This window comes from Passer montanus, unplaced genomic scaffold (genome assembly GCF_014805655.1).
Source record: "Passer montanus isolate IOZ18808 unplaced genomic scaffold, ASM1480565v1 scaffold29, whole genome shotgun sequence".
NCBI classification, from domain to species: Eukaryota; Metazoa; Chordata; class Aves; order Passeriformes; family Passeridae; genus Passer; species Passer montanus.
In genome coordinates, this window is record NW_024367596.1 from 9,132,219 (window position 1) to 9,147,639 (window position 15,421).

At 55.2% G+C, this 15,421-nt stretch overlaps 1 protein-coding gene across 1 annotated transcript in view; it reads left to right on the forward strand.

Moving 5' to 3' along the window:
* The first annotated feature begins 15,030 nt into the window (after positions 1–15,030).
* Positions 15,031–15,421, forward strand: part of NCL (nucleolin) — a 7,609-nt gene continuing 7,218 nt past the window's right edge. Inside the window, exon 1 of the mRNA XM_039713712.1 lies at positions 15,031–15,121. Coding sequence (XP_039569646.1) covers positions 15,104–15,121 — 18 coding nt within the window. The 5' untranslated portion in view covers positions 15,031–15,103. The remainder of the gene's footprint in view (positions 15,122–15,421) is intronic.

Below are 15,421 nucleotides of genomic sequence, written 5' to 3' on the forward strand. Positions count from 1 at the left end.
ATGCCATTGCTCTGTGTCTTTGCTCAGAGCAGGGAGAAGCATCTCTCTGTCCCTGCAACAGGGAGCACGTGGTCAGGTTGGGCTCCATGCCACCATCTCCTCTCCAAACACTTTGTTTCTGAAGAGCTGCTCCCCAAAACGTGTCCATCTGTCCTCCCAGACTTATAGCAGCTCTGTCCAGCTGCCAGCTCCTGCCAAATCACCTGCTCCTGGCTGCAGGAGCACCCTCCTGCCCCCGTGCCAGCTCAGCTCCTGGAGCTGTTTCCCCCCACGCTGCTGCATGCCCTGAGTGACACAGTGTCTCCAGAGCTTCCAGTGAAAAGATTTATCACCACAGCTTTGGGGATTAAAAAGCAATTCATCTATGAGGCTGCCCCAGCCTTGTAAGGCTTTTTTTTTGTGCTGTGATTATTTGCAACAAGCATGGGGTGGGGATTTTTTCCTTCACAGAGCCAAACTCAAGTTTTACAGCAATTGCCTTGTATATCTGTAGCCATGATAAATGGCTCCAGAGTGTGCCAGCGGATTTTTTTGCTGCCCCTTTTCAAGGGAAAATGGTTTCAAGGGAAGGGTTGTTTTTCCCTTCCTTCACACAGTCATGGGATGGGGAAAACTCGTACAGTGTGAATTTGGCAAACCCACTGTGAGCCTGGGAATGAGCAGTCCCTGCCTAGGGCTGGGCAGGGGGGCAGGCTTGGGCTGCCCAGCCGTGGATGCAGCACAGCAGCCTTTCCCACCAAGATCCCAGCCTTTGTCAGGGGGGAGGGAAGCAGGAAAATGTAGATGTCAGGAAGCTGTGCTGGGTTTGAGCTTAGGCTGTGTCTAGAACCATATTTCATTTGTTCCCCTATTCCAGGCTGGTGGTGGTGGTGAAAAGCCAACACACAGTGCCTACAGATGGTGATGGGCAGGGAGGCAAACAGACAGCAAGGAATCACAGAACCATGGAATAGTTCAGCTTGGAAGGGGCCTTTCAATGTTTTCTAGCTCAGCCCCCAGTGTACATGTGCAGAATTGTCCCTGCTCCTCAGGGACACCTCTGGGCTCAGTTTTCAGGCCCACAGCAGAGGCAGCCCATCTTCCTGCCTGGCTGCTCAGTGCCTTCCCAAAGGATTCTCACAGAAATCAGCTCCCAGGCAGGCACTGCAGGGAGGCTGGCAGGAGGCAGCGTGGGGAGCACAGCCCAGCACGGGGCTGGCTGCAGGAGCTCAGCTGCAGCTCTGGAGGCTCAGCTGACTCAGCAGTGCTGCACTGTGACTGTCACCTGCACTAGGGACAGTCCCCTCTATGTCACAGCAGACCCAACAGCCCTGCAGGGATGAGGCCACGTGCAGGGTCCTTGCACCCCACCTCTCCTGACCTTAGGGCACACAGGGGGGAAACACTGGAGCTAGAGGGACAAAGGGCATCTCCAAGGAGTGAAGGACTCTGTGTTGTTCTGTGTATGAAATCCCACTGCCATGCTGGCAGGGTGAGGGGAAGGACAGAGGTGCCAAGCACAGTGCCCTTCCCCACAGTCTGGCAGGGACAATTAAAGCCACTGGGCACCTTCACAGGCATCATCTGGGCAGGGTTAAAACCCCACCACGATGGGTTAGAAGAGAGAGGGGCTAGCCCACATCTTCTCCTGTAGCAACTGTGGTTGCTAAAGCTGGCAGAATTTATGTCAGAGAAGCTTGTGTGATGCTTAATTTTGTTCATGGGGACACTTTGGTTAAGAAAACAGAAGTGAGGAAAGATAATTAGCAGTGTGGTAAGTGGATTAAAGTCGGCTGGATGGCTGAGCTCTGAGGCACGTGGGGGCTGCTAACAGTGGCTGTGGCTGCTGGCAGGGCTGGGGGAGCTGGGCTCAGGGCCCTGGGACTGACCTGGAGCACAGCAGTGTGCAGAGGGCTTCCTACAGCCCCACAGGCTGTGCTGAGGGTCCCCAGCACACATCCCAGCGTCTGCCCTGGTCCCCTGGGTGGGATGAGGGGGATCAGCTCCCCAGGTCTCATTGGGGTGGAGAAAATTCCACCATGAAGGGGAAGGCTGGGAAGGCCAGACTGGAAAAAGCTAACTTTTACCTAGTGTTCTGTGTATTTAGGACCAGTGAAAGTGGTCCCTGGGCAGTCCCTGTTGTCTCTGCCCAGGCCTCTAAGGGCAGTGGTGTAGTACCTCAAGGGGAAATGCCTCTTTATGAGCCATGTGCTTTTCTATAAGGTCAGCTCCTTTTCAAATACAGTTTTGAGGGTGTTTGCCTCTGCTAAGGAGTTCTCTGTGTTACAGCCAGGAAGGGAACAGCAGCCCTTGCTCCTCCACTCCACCATGCCCAGGTGGCATTTCCCCTCCCTCCTGGCACCCAGCAGTGCTGGGGCTGAATCTCTCCAAACTAAGTTTGAATGAAAACAAGTAAAACCCAAGGTATGGACCCAGGCTCAGGGCTAGACTCCAGCTGTCTCCACTGCAACGTTATTACAGTGCAGACTTTAATTACGTGGGTTTATCACTCTTTGTGCTTATCATGGCAGCCAGGGCGAGTTTGTCTCCTCAGTTCAGGACTATTTAATGTGGCAGATTGGAGAAAGCTGTCTGAGAGGACTGGGAGGCCAAACTCATCTTTCTTGTTATCTTTCCTGGGCGGGTGGAGTGACTGTGTCACATTAATGACCGTCTCACATTAAGGATGCTGAGACGAGCATGAGACATCTCCTCCTGCCCACCCCCGGAGCTTGCATCAGGCACAGGATGGTTCCAGCTGGCCCTGGGGCTACAAGCCAGGTCAAAAGCTGTATTTCACACAGCAATCAGCCTGGGGCTGCCAGGATGGGAGGACACAGGTTCCCAGCAGGTATTTGGCAGAGACTGATGGACTGGTTCTCCAAGACCGTCTCCATGCCCTGGCAGGGCAGGCAGAGCCTCAGGGGCAAGAGCTGCCAACAGGCAGCAGAAAATGGAGACACAGACATAGATCTGTTTTCCCTCAGTTCCTGTGCCTGGCCTCTTCAAGGACAGCTGATAAAAAGTCCTTGCTACCTGAGACCTGCTTGTACTGGCTTGCAAAGAAGCTCAGCAGCACTGTCCTCCTTCATACCCAGGCAGGGAATGTTCCTTGGAGGGGGGGATCCCTGAGGGGCTCCCACGTGTCCTCCTGCATGGCAGCAGCCTCAGCACACACAGGGCTGTCCCCTCCCCAGACAGACCTCACTGTGGCAGGCACCTGCTTTCAGTGTCCTGCTTGCAGGAGAAGCATGAGCCCTGAGCCCATTTATCCCGTCCTGGCATTTCCTACCACCCCCATGACTACATCATCCCATCCCATCCCATCCCATCCCATCCCATCCCATCCCATCCCATCCCATCCCAATCCCCCTCCTTGGCCATCCCTGGCCCAAAGCACCCCCTCCCTTGCACACCAACCCCTCCAGCACTTGGCTTGTCTAATTCCTTTTAATTTCTCATCCCTTGCTCAGAGCAGCTGGGGCCAATTTGCTGCTGCTGTCACCAGAAAGAAATCGAGTTAATGACAAGAAAGACATTATAATTTAGGAGACCCATCAAGCCTCACTGCTGTATTAATAAGGAGCAGGGAGGATATTGCTGCTGCCTGCTCTGCTCTTGTCTCCCACACCTACAGTCCCAAGCCATCCTGGGAGCCAGCTGGCAATGCCAGGCTCAAGCTGACTTTTTTGCATCGTGGTTTGCGAGCTCTTTGCTCCTCTGGTGTTTTCCAGTGATTTCTGCTTTTGCTAAAGGAAGATCCACATCTCTCTGCAGCTCTTCACTTCTCCAAACTTATCCTGGCCTCAGCTCCAGACCCCTCTGCCGGCGCCGATTTCAACAACCGCCTTGCACAGATGGAAAAGCAAATGGTTGGAGCTGGGTTTCGTTCCTGTTTTTCTGTGGCAATCCCGACCAACAGGCGGTGAGTCCATCTGGCAGGACCCCGAAACACAGCAGCAAGTGCTGTGCTCAAGCATCATCTGCAAGATGAGGGCTGGGTGAGGACTCCTTCAGGACCTTCCCATGGAAGGAGGGAGGTAGATGAGATGCATTTCTACTGATTCAGTCAAGGATGGTTGAATTAGGTGTACAGCAGCAAAAAGCTAAAAGAAAGAAAACAAAGAAAGTGGTAATAATTGGGCTGAAAAGCACCCATTTGCACCCAGTGGGGTGGGGTGAGTGTGACAGTAGAAGCATTGAAAGGGTTTTCTTCCTAGTGCAAATTTTGTCTCTGTGCTGATGGTTTTTGGGCAGACACAGCTGGGAGATATAACAGTTTAACCTGTTCCAAAAGCCAGTGGTTGCAGTAGAAACCACCTACCCCTGGAGCTGAGATTGGTCTGAAGGGTGAGCATATCCTGGCTTATCTATCTGTATCTGTGAGCATCTCCTCAGTTTTTGGGAGGAATTCTCTGTGTCTTCTTGCTGTTCCTCCCAGCTCCTGGCCTGCTTCCTTGCCCCAGAAGTTCAACATCTCCCCAGCCCAGCAGCTAGAGAGCTGAGCAGGTCCTTTGGCTGACACTGGTACAATTTTATTCTGCAGGTGTGTGTTGGGAGAGGCTGGGGTCAGCAGTGAGGCATCCTCTGCACTGTCCATGGCTTCCTCTCCAAACCCACTAGAAACAGGTTTGGGGATCTTCAGCCCCATTCAGGATGTCCCAACACTCAGCTTTTCTGTCACAGTGATGATTGTGGTCACTGTGCTCAAGGAATAGGGAGAACAATTTAAAACAACAGGAAAGACCAGGCCAAGCAATCTGGTATCCTTTTGATTGAATACCCAGAGCATCTCCAAGCACAGACAGGGTCCCACTGCAGTCCTGCTCTGCCAAGGGACTTGTTCAGCTGTGTCCCCTCCTTGCTGGTGGGGGCAGATCCCCTCCTGTGCTGCAGCACCAGAGGATGTGAATTCACAGCTCACCCACAGCAACTGCTTTTGGTAGCTGGGACACTGGTGAGTGATGTGGCCAAGGGCACTTGTTGGCATCTTCAGGACCTTCTGCCCTAATTGTCCCTCCTCCAAGAGGCTGCTCTGTGCCCCACAAAACCAGGCTTACCCCACAAGAAAAGGATTTAACTTTTTTTTTTTTTTCCCCAGAAAACAAGCAGGCATTTTGGCTGTGAGCCCCCAGGTTGCTGCTGTACCTCTGAACCCCTCTGTTCACTGCCTTCACTCCAGACCCAGTGGTGGCAGGAGCAGGATCTCCCTTCTGCAGGTGAGAGCAAGGGCAGCAGAGGTCAAAAACAGGTCCTGATTTTGTGCCCCTTTGGTCTGAGCCACTGGGCAAAACAGAAATGGCTCAATATGAGTAAGCAAAGTGTGACTATTCCTGCTTGGTGCATTTCTGCACCCTCCAGTCATTTCTGTGCTAAATGCACCTTTCAGTACCAAGAGGGTGAAGCCCAGGCTGCACTAACCCTGCAGTCATGGCAGTGCAAGCACAGCTTGGAGCTCTTTTAGCCTCACCAAGGTTTGCCTTTGGCTGGTTTTCCAGCAAAGCTGGTGCCAGGGCAGGGACCTGGGGATGCACTTGTCTCCTCTTTCTGTGTTAGAAGTGGGAACAGCTCTTGATCCCCTCACACTTGGCCAGTCCTCAGGACCTTTTCAAGTGCCCCAGCCTGCTTTTAGCCAAGGCTTGGCAGGAGATGGTTGATGAGACCAAGTTCTGTGTTAACCCCTGCACTGTAGGTGTTCCTGAGAGCCCAGGGCAGCCCTGGACAGAAACTGCCTTTCTCCTCTCTGCACAGGCAACCTTCACCCACAGTGTGATGGGGCCAAAGAAAACCCATTAAAACAGAGAAATCTGGCACCATTGTGGTTGGAAATATTTGGACTTTCCCTTAAATTTCCTCTTTTTCTTCTGGACTTTTCTCCCAGTGAGATCTCCTTTTGCAGACAGGTTTTCTCCCTCCCAGGCTGTGGCTCATCCACTGGGGATCTTTTATCACCTTCAGGGTCTGGAGGATGCTGGCCCTGCAGCAGGCAGCACTTTGTGAGTGTTTCACTTTCCCTGGGAGCGATACCCAGAGCCAGGGTGAGGATCAGGCACGGGATGAGCCCCAGCAGGACTGGTTCGGGCACTCCTCAGCCCAAAGGCTCAGGGTGATGCCACCTGCACCAATTTCAGCGAGTTCAGGCACGAGGCTGTGAGGCTCCCAGCCCGGAGGGCGCAGGGTTTGGCACCCACCGTGGTGATGATTCATTCTGCTCCTGAAAAAGGGGGCAGAGCAGGCACTGCTCCACAGCACAGCCCCCAAGCTCTGCCCATCACCCACAGGCACATCCCAAAGCCTCAGAGCAAAGGAGTGTGGAGACAGCAACGTGTTCCCTGACCCTCAGGAAATGCTTCTTTCCTAATAACCCAACAAACCCTTACTGGGGCTGCTGTACACACGTATGTACCAACACAGGTGTGTATTCTCAGTCTCAGAAAGGCTTTTCTAGAGTAAAATGCAGCAGCTCTCCCAGTCAGGGCTGCCTTTCCTGGGGAGGTGGGACGCTGAGAGCACCAATGCTCCTTCTCCCCGGGCTCAGTGTTCCCCTTCAGGTATATCCAAAGCACCAGAGGCACCTCCTTCCTCATCACTGAGGCTGTCAGAAAGCACCTTCCCTTCTTTCTTTCCAGACTTATTTTTTTAAGACTCTGTAAAGAAATATACTTAGAGAGGTTCAATTTCATACCATGAATCAAATGTTTGGGAGAATTGCCACCTCAGGAAGATAAATCAAGCTACAAACAGTGCTCAGAGGTTATTTACCCCACTGTAAAATTCACTTTTTCCAAACAGCAGTGTACCCAGGGAGGCCACCCTCCCAGACAAGGCAGAAGGTGCCAACTACTTGTAAATTATATTCATGGACCTTTTATTGGGCAGATGCTGCATTATTGGACTATGGCACAGGGCAGAGAAAGTAATGAAGGCAAACGGAGCAGAGCCACCAGAAAAACAAATCAAATAAGGGCTTGACAGCATGATCTGTACTTGCATTTGCTCAGAGAAAATTGCAAGTGCTTTTGGTTTTCATGCTGGAGGTCAGGAAGGGCTGTGTGAGCTCCCCTTATCCTTGGGCAGGGGGTTGTTGACATGGGTTTGAGAGCTTAGGTGGAAATTTTGCCTCCGCTGTCTTTTGAGGCCATGTCTGCTGTGTCCCTGGAGTGGCTGCAGTGGGGTAACCCAGCATGCCATGGCTGGAGGGACAACATCCTGGGGAGGTGGAAAAGAACTGAGCAGAGGATGGTCTTGAAAAGGGCTGCTCTCGCTGTGATGCTGCAGGTCCTTCCTTCCTCCATCTTCCATCAATGTCCCTTAAGCATCCCCCCTGCCCATGGGACACGGGATTCCTGCCCTGTGCTGGGCTCTGGGGTCCCTGCAGGTGGGAGGCAGTGCAGCCTCCATCCTTCCCTGGGGAGACCTCCCCTGGAAGTGAGCCATAGCCACGGGCACAGCACGTTCTGAGGGCTGACTGCTCCTCCCAGCAAGCAAAGCAGCCTCTCCAGCTTGGAGCACTGCTCACTCAGCTCACTTTTATGTGCTTAATCCCAGGCAATGTGCAGGCTCTGCCCTGTGCTCCACATCATGTGCATAATAAATAGGCTAAAGCAGACGGCTAATTACTGGGAATGCAGAGCCTGGCAGGAGGTGGGCAGACGTTCTGGGGCCTTTGCCATGGCTTGTTATAAAAGGGTTGTACTGCTCAGATTCATCTCCCTGATCCCACGGCTGACACCATCCCAGAGCTGTGCCGGGGGCAGCCCTGATGCTCAGAGCCCAGACTCCCCTCCCACTGCCACGGCCGGGGGAGTCCCCTGGGGAAGGGGCTGCCCCTCCTCCATGGTCCTTCCAGCCCTGCCCTGCTCCCCTGCTCCCTGGGATGAGCTCCCACTCCTGCAGGCTGTCACGGCACTAATTCAGTCCCCGAGGTTCTTCACTGTGTGCTCCCATCCCGTGTAACTCTCGTGCTCCTCAGGAGCAGCTCGTGCCCCTTGCCTGCCATGATATAAGCGATTATTAATGCATTAGTGTTGGGCTGCTGAACCATAATGTCTTTATAGTCAATAGCATTAAGCATTTAATTACCCAGAGGGATGAATCGATGGGCTTCTTTCTTTGCTCTACAATTAAAACTGAGCAGGAGAGATGCAGTGCAATTTTCAGTCTGCTTTGAGCTTCCTCTGCCATTTCATACACAGGGAGATGAGCTGATGGATTATCAGGATGGGAAGGAGAGGACTTTTCCCCAAGAAACCATGTTCCTGCCTCCCTCCCAGGATGCACACATCATGATCACAGCTTGCCCAGCTAAATGAGACACCACTGGGTCGTTCAGGACTAGGTTTTTCAGGTCTGAGGCACCAACAGTGGGGAAATTATTACTCTGAGTCTTATTTTTAACTGTGGTCGTAGGAAGTTTCAAAGCAATGGTTTCATCTCACATCCTGCAAGTGGGAATTTCTGTGGTGAGAGCTGGTCAGTGAAACAGCCCAGTCTGCTTCTGGGATGAGGCACAAACAGTCTGAGAGTGGTCTGGGCTGGAAAAGCATTTTCAGCTCCTACTTTTGACCTCCTTTTGATGGAGCTTGCTGCAGGGGGGCAGAGGGATGGTGAAATTGGGATGGACTCAGCTCCCTGACTCCCAAGCTCTGACCTCTCCCAGGCTCACAGGTGGTCTGCACACCTTGACACCTGCCCAGGTCGCTTCAGCTCTGCACAGTCAGGTGCAAAGTAACCCTTTCCAAAAGGCTCAGCCCAGGGCTGGACCACGCAACCACGAGAGCCCTTGGGGTGGCTGTTCCCTCACAGCAGCAAGCTGGGACAGGGCCTTTACAAATTCCATGCATGAGGCTCAGTGGGAAGCTCTAGCTGGGAGAGCACAGGACAGAAGCTCTCAGGGGGAAATATAGAACATTTTCCACTGAGCTTAGGAAGCCAGCCAGCACTTCCCACTGGCACTGATGCCTGTTTCCTCAAGCAGTTTTGGCTCTTGCTCCCTGGCAGAGGCTGGGACATGCTATACTGGGGACACGTGTGTGTTTGTGTGTGTGTGGCTCTGCTCTCCCTGATGTTATCTGGCTCTGTTCTGGTGTTGGGGTGAGGACACGGGGCAGCCCCAGGTTCACCAGCCCATGCTGCCACTGCCTTTGCTGAGTGATGGGGGCATGTGGCTCCCAAGCAGGGACGAGCTCACCCTCTCACTCAGATACAAACACAAAAATAAACTGATATCACAGAATCTTCTGAGTTGGAAAGGACCCACAAGAATTATTGAGTTAAATTCTTAAGTGAATGGTCTGTATGGGGATCAAACTGGTGACCTTATAAGGGGAGTGAAGAGAGACTCCTGCTTTTCCAGTTTGAATTCAACAAAGATTCAAACATTTTTTTCTCTTTTTTTTTTTGATTGAGAAGGAAAAAAAGTTCCTCTGGTTTGGGTTTGTTCCAGGCAGAGCGTCTGCCTTCCACTGGCCCTGTGCCCAGGAGCTGCTGTGAAATGGAAATAGCCCAACACAGGCCTGGGAGCAGAGGGAGCTTCCAGCAGGTGAAATGGGAACAAACTGAGACAAAGCCCCAGGTCACTGCTCCGTGGGGCTGTACCAAGGGGCAGATGTGCTGAGCCACCAGAGTGTGCAGATGTTTTACCTGAATGCCTTGACAGCCATCCCTGGAGACCCAGTGCTTGTCTGGACTCCATTCCCTACGGCCCCAGCTCTGGGAGATGAGCAGCATGCACAGAAATGCCCAGGCAAAGAGGAGCTTCCTCCTCTGGGCTGTCTCCACAAAGGTCCTGGAAGCCTTCCCAAATGCTGCAGGGCAATGCAGGAAGATGTGCAGCTGCATGGGACTGTGACATGCTCTGGCTGCTGGCCTGGCATTGCTGAACTGGGATCACCTGTAGCTTCACTCCTGATTGACTTCCCTGGGTTATAAAGGATTTGCATGCATTGCTTCAAAATGCCTGCCTAGTCCCATCTCACTGACTTTCTCCACTTGGAGATTCTCTACTCCAGTGGAGAGAGAAGGGTGCTCCCAAGGTCTCCTCTCACCACCCAAATTGCTGCACATCTCCCAGTCCTGGTTTGTCTTCTTTATCTCACAGCTACTGCAAATTCTCTTCCAGTCCCACTTTTCTCTCACACATCCTTTTTTCCAGAGCTGTACTTGTTCTCCTGAGCAGATCCAGAGGGAGTCCCCCTGGCTGGGAGGCTCTGGGGGCTTGCTGGGGGCTCACAGGCAGAGCACAAGGTCCTGCTGCCAGCTCCAGGCAAGGGGTGCTGGGGAGAGGAATTGGCCTGCCAGAAGGGACATCTCAGGGGAATTCGCTCCTTCTGGAAATACACCTCCTTTTTTTCTGCAGTGTGCCAGAAATTATCACTACAAGGAATACTTGGATGTCATGAGGAGACTAAATCTGCATGTACAAAACTCCCTGTGGGGGTCACCTGTAGGCTTCCTTGTCCATGAACCCCAGGAAATGGCACAGGGATGTGCCACCATCTGCCAGAGTGACAATGGGTACGCCTGGCTCCAGGGGCCCATGCCAATTCCTGCAGCATCCCACCTCAAGAAAGGATACTTCCAGAGAAGAAATCCCACACCCTGCCAGGCACTGTTGACTTTCATCCCTGCAGGCCAGCGTGTCCCAGGCTGCCCATTTCAAGGCAGAGGACATGCACTTGTCTGTGACTACTTGAATTAAGTGCCATTTGTCACAGCAAGCCCTGCACCCACTTCATACTCATCATCCTTGAGGACTCTCCTCTTGGCACAGACAGGGGGATAATGAAAAAAAGACTTAATTAGACTGCTACACAGCCCCATCTCATTTTCTGTCCTCCATTAATCAGGGCCTGGGGAACTGTGCAGTTGGGAAGAGAGAGGACAAGCCCTGGGTGCCTGGTGCTGCTGGGTCACCATCCATCAGCTGTGGGACCTGCTGGCAGAGGAGCACCATGGTGGGGTGAGCTGGGCACCAAGAGGAGAAAAGGATTTGCCAGTGGAACATGAGGTTGTTAAAGAGGTTTAGAACAGCACCTAGACCTGGGGTTGGTAAATTTGCTTTTATAGTTGTTTTTGATTTTTTTTTTTGGTTGGTTTTTGTTTGACTTTGTTGGTGGTGGTGGGTTTGGGTGGGTTTTTTTTTTTTGTTTGTCTGGGTTTTTTGGGTTTTGGGGGGGGATTGTTTGTTTTGTTTTGTTGTTGTTGGTTTGGTTTTTTTTTTCCTGTCACCTTTGCCATGCCATACACATCAGGACACTGCTCAGACCACACAGCAGGTGATGTCAGGTTGGGATGCTCAGGGACACGTTTCGTTGCTTTTCTAGCTCGTTTCCCCTTCTCTGATCACCCGCTGGGTGTTTGCTGGAGATCCCTGACTGTTTTTTAGCAGCAGACGCCTGCACCAGCCACAGGTAAAACTCTTCCTCTGCCGACTGCACCTGGCTGCTGCTGCTGTCCGGCGAGTTCCAAAGGCACCCGGGATGTCCCGGGAGTGACAAAGGAGGCCGGGCAGGATGCGGCGCTCGGGGCAGCCGGGTGTCCCCGCGGGCTGGCACCCGGGACAGGCAGCCTTTTGTCACCATCTAGTGGAAACACGCAGCAGCGGCCACAGCTGAGCAGGGCTTTGGGAACACGCTCGCCTCTTCTGTGACTCCCGCGGGGTCCCCATGAGCTGGCCACCCAGCTGTGCCTCGCAGCCCGGTGCCCCAGCCCCGGGAGCAGCAGCCGGGTGTTCCCAGCGCTGCAAGGCTTGGGAAGTGCACAGGGGTGAGCGTCTGCTGTGCCAGAAACTGAGAATCCATGGCAATCGCTCCGGGGTCTCCACTGAACCAGCTAAATTCCCTTTAAGTGTGGAATTATATCAACACTTCCAAGCCACAGACATGCAACAACAAGAGACAGCCATAAAAGGACCTAAAGCGTATTTACTGCACAAATAGAGCTGTCAAACCTGCTCTTTTGGCCAAATTACCCTTCTCACTGATGCTTCTCTGAGACTTCCCTCGGCTTTGAAATTCCCGGAGCTGCCTGCAGAGGAGCTGGGCTGTGCCGTGCCACAGCAGGGACAGCCCTGCAATGTGCTGTGTCCCAGAACAAGGCTGGCCTTGTTCCACCCTGGCATCACCCTGCCCGGTGCTAGGGCTGAAAAATCCTGGCCACACATGGGATGTGCCCAGCCTAAACACTGGCATCTGCAATGTCCTGGCTGCTTTCCTCTCTGCAGTATCCTGGGCTCTTTTTGGCCATAACAGCAGCTGGCAGGGTTGGGCCATGTCCATACCTGCTCAATGGTGCGTGGATAACAGTGCATGGATTGACATGGAGCATGGACTGACACAGAGCATGGATTGATATGGAGCATGGATTAACACAGTGCATGGATTGACATGGAGCATGGATTGACATGGAGCATGGATTGATATGGAGCATGGACTGGCACAGAGCATGGACTGACACAGAGCATGGATTGATATGGAGCATGGATTAACACAGTGCATGGATTGACACGGAGCATGGACTGACACAGAGCATGGATTGATACGGAGCATGCATTGACATGGAGCATGGACTGACACAGAGCATGGATTGATATGGAACATGGATTGACACGGAGTATGGATTGACACAGAGCATGGATTGACATGGAGAATGGACTGACACAGAGCATGGATTGATGTGGAACATGGATTGACAGGGAGAATGGATTAACACAGTGCATGGACTGACATGGAGCATGGATTGACACAGAGCATGGATTGACATGGAGAATGCACTGACACGGAGTGTGGACTGGCACAGAGCATGGACTGACATGGAGCATGGATTGATGTGGAACATGGATTGACACGGAGCGTGGACTGGCACGGAGCACGGATTGATGTGCAGCATGGACTGGCACAGCCCTGTGGGCAGTGCTGGCTCTCACTGCTCTGCACAGGGTGCTGTGCTCCTTCCCCCAAACGCTGCGTTCTGCTGCAGCCTCAGAGATGCCAGAGGCAAGGCCAACCTTCCAACACACTGCTGGGCACAGGGACGGAACACAGGCCATGCTGACAAGTCCCCTGCCAGGGCTGGGAACCAAGACTGGCCAGCTGCCAGCCCAGCCCTGTGCAGATCCCACTGCTGGCCCTGTTATTGGACACACGCAGTGTCCCAGCTGCCAAAACGGCCCCTGGCTGAAGGAACAGTTGTACCTTTCTCATGACACACCAGCCTCCCACAGCACGTGGGGGAACCAAGGCCAGCCCCAGCACAGGCAGCAGAGCTGTTCAGGCAATCGTGGTACACCACATGTGTGGTGAGGAGGGTGCAAACAGCTCTTGCTGTTTAAAGTTAAAAAGTTAAAAATCACTTTCAGGTCTCTCTGTGTTGCATTCCATCACTCTGCATCCCCTTGGGCCACACTGGGTCTGTGTCACTGCTTCCCCCATGCAGTGTCCCCACTTGGGGACAGCTCCTGCAGCACACAGTGGGACGTGAGCCAGCCACTGCTATTTCAGAACCCAGCTGCCCTACACACGGGGTTCTCCCAGGGGGGATCCCCATCTGCCTGCATGTAGGTGCCCAGGGCTGGAGCAGGGGCAGTATCCCACTCCATTCCAGCTCCTTCCCTCCCCAAGCTGGCTGATGGTGGCAGGCTCTCCGCAGGCTCGGCTTACTCCTGGAGAGGCTGACTGACCCCATCCCCTCCCAGTGAGCAGGTGGGGTGGGATTAACCCTGGCTCAGCCTGCCTGGAAACTGCCTCTCCTTACCCAGCAGAGGAGACAGAGGCACTAGGACAGCCTAGGAGCTGGGTACATTGCCTCACCCACAGTGTGTCCCTTGCTTCAGGTGGCACTGCACAATCCTGGGGTGTGCCCTCAGGGGCACCAGGGCCGTGCAGGACGGCATTCATTCAGAGTCTGTATTTTTATTCTCGGGCTCACTAGGATCTCATGTTCCCCTTGTCAGGTACTTAGCTCAAGTAGGCCTTGGAAGAGCAAACTGCTGGAGTCACCCATGCCTGAGCCAGGGGCCCCAGGAGCTGGCTGGATGCCCCGTTTGAAGTGGAAGGGGAGGTAAGGCAGTGGCCAAACCCCAGCAGTGGAGCCTGCTCTGTGTCAGTAGGGGCAAGGCAGCACCCAGCCCTGCCAGCAGAGCGACCAGTGAAACAGGGGCACCCTGGGGTCATTTGTACCCCGAATTTATCGCCACTGGGGGAAAACTCCACAGGGACAGAGGTGGTGTCTTCTTGCAGTGACTGAATTCAAAAGCATCCATCAGGCAAGCACAGGCTTATCTTTTTCCTCCACTCTGGGCCTTTTCTCCCAGCCAGAAGCAGAGCCTGGCAACTGCAGAGCGCTCCTGTGCCAGCTGCAACCTCAGCAGCAGCAGCAGCAGCAGCAGCAGCAGCAGCAGCAGCAGCAGCAGCAGCAGCACACTGACCGGGTCCTACGGATGCTTCTTCAAGCTGCCCCCGGGCGCTCAGCGCCTCCCGAGGGTCGGGGAGGGGACGCGGGGCCAGGCGGAGGTGGGTGGCAGGGACAGCGCTGGGGCGAACCCAGTCCCACAGCGGAACGCAAAAGCGTGTTCGGGAACCGCTGCACACCGGGTGCGAGCTGCCGCCGGGCCGGCCGGGACTGCCGGGGAACGGCAGCATGGCTCCCGGTGCCGGGACTTGTGAGACCCCCGGGAGCCGCCAGACCCCGGGCCATGCCAGAGCCCGGGACCCCCGGGATATGCCACACCCCCGGGACCCCGGCACACCCCCGGGACCCCGGACCCCGGCAGACCCCGGTCCCCGGCGGACCCCGGACCCGCCCGGTCCCACCACGTGGCCGCCGCCCGCCACGTGCTCGCCCCGGGCCCGGCCGCGCCGCCCAATCAGCGCGCAGGCGCCGAGCAGCCTCCGTGCCATTGGCTGCGGCCGAGTCCGCCCGGGTGGGCGCTGCGTCCCCCCGCGCTCGCCCCCCGCCGCCCGGCCCCGGGGCTGTAAGGCGCGCTCCGGTTGGCCGATCGCAGGGCGCCGGCGATTGGCGCGGCGGCTCGAGGGGCGGGGGCTGCGATTGGCCCCGCCGGACGCGCCCGCCCCGCTCCCGACACAGCTCGGCCGCCGCCCCTGCGCCGCCAGGCACTGCCGCCATCATGGTGAAGATTACCAAGGTGAGGGTGTGGGGGGGGGGCGCAGCCGCCGGGCGGGCAGCGGGCGGACGCCGCCATGACGGGCCGGGAGGGTGCGGATGGCGGCGCGTCGGGCAGGGAGCCGGGCCGCTTTGTCGCCGCCGTGCGCTCGGGCCGCGCGGTGGCTCCGGGCCTGCTCTCGCTCGCCGTGAAGATGGCGGCGAGGGGAGGGGCCGCGGGCCCGGAGGCAGCGGATTCAAGCCGCCCCGTGTCCCGCTGTGCTCCGTGCGGCGGCCGCGGGCGGGAGCTCGGGGCGGGAGGGCGGCGGGGTGGGGGTGATGT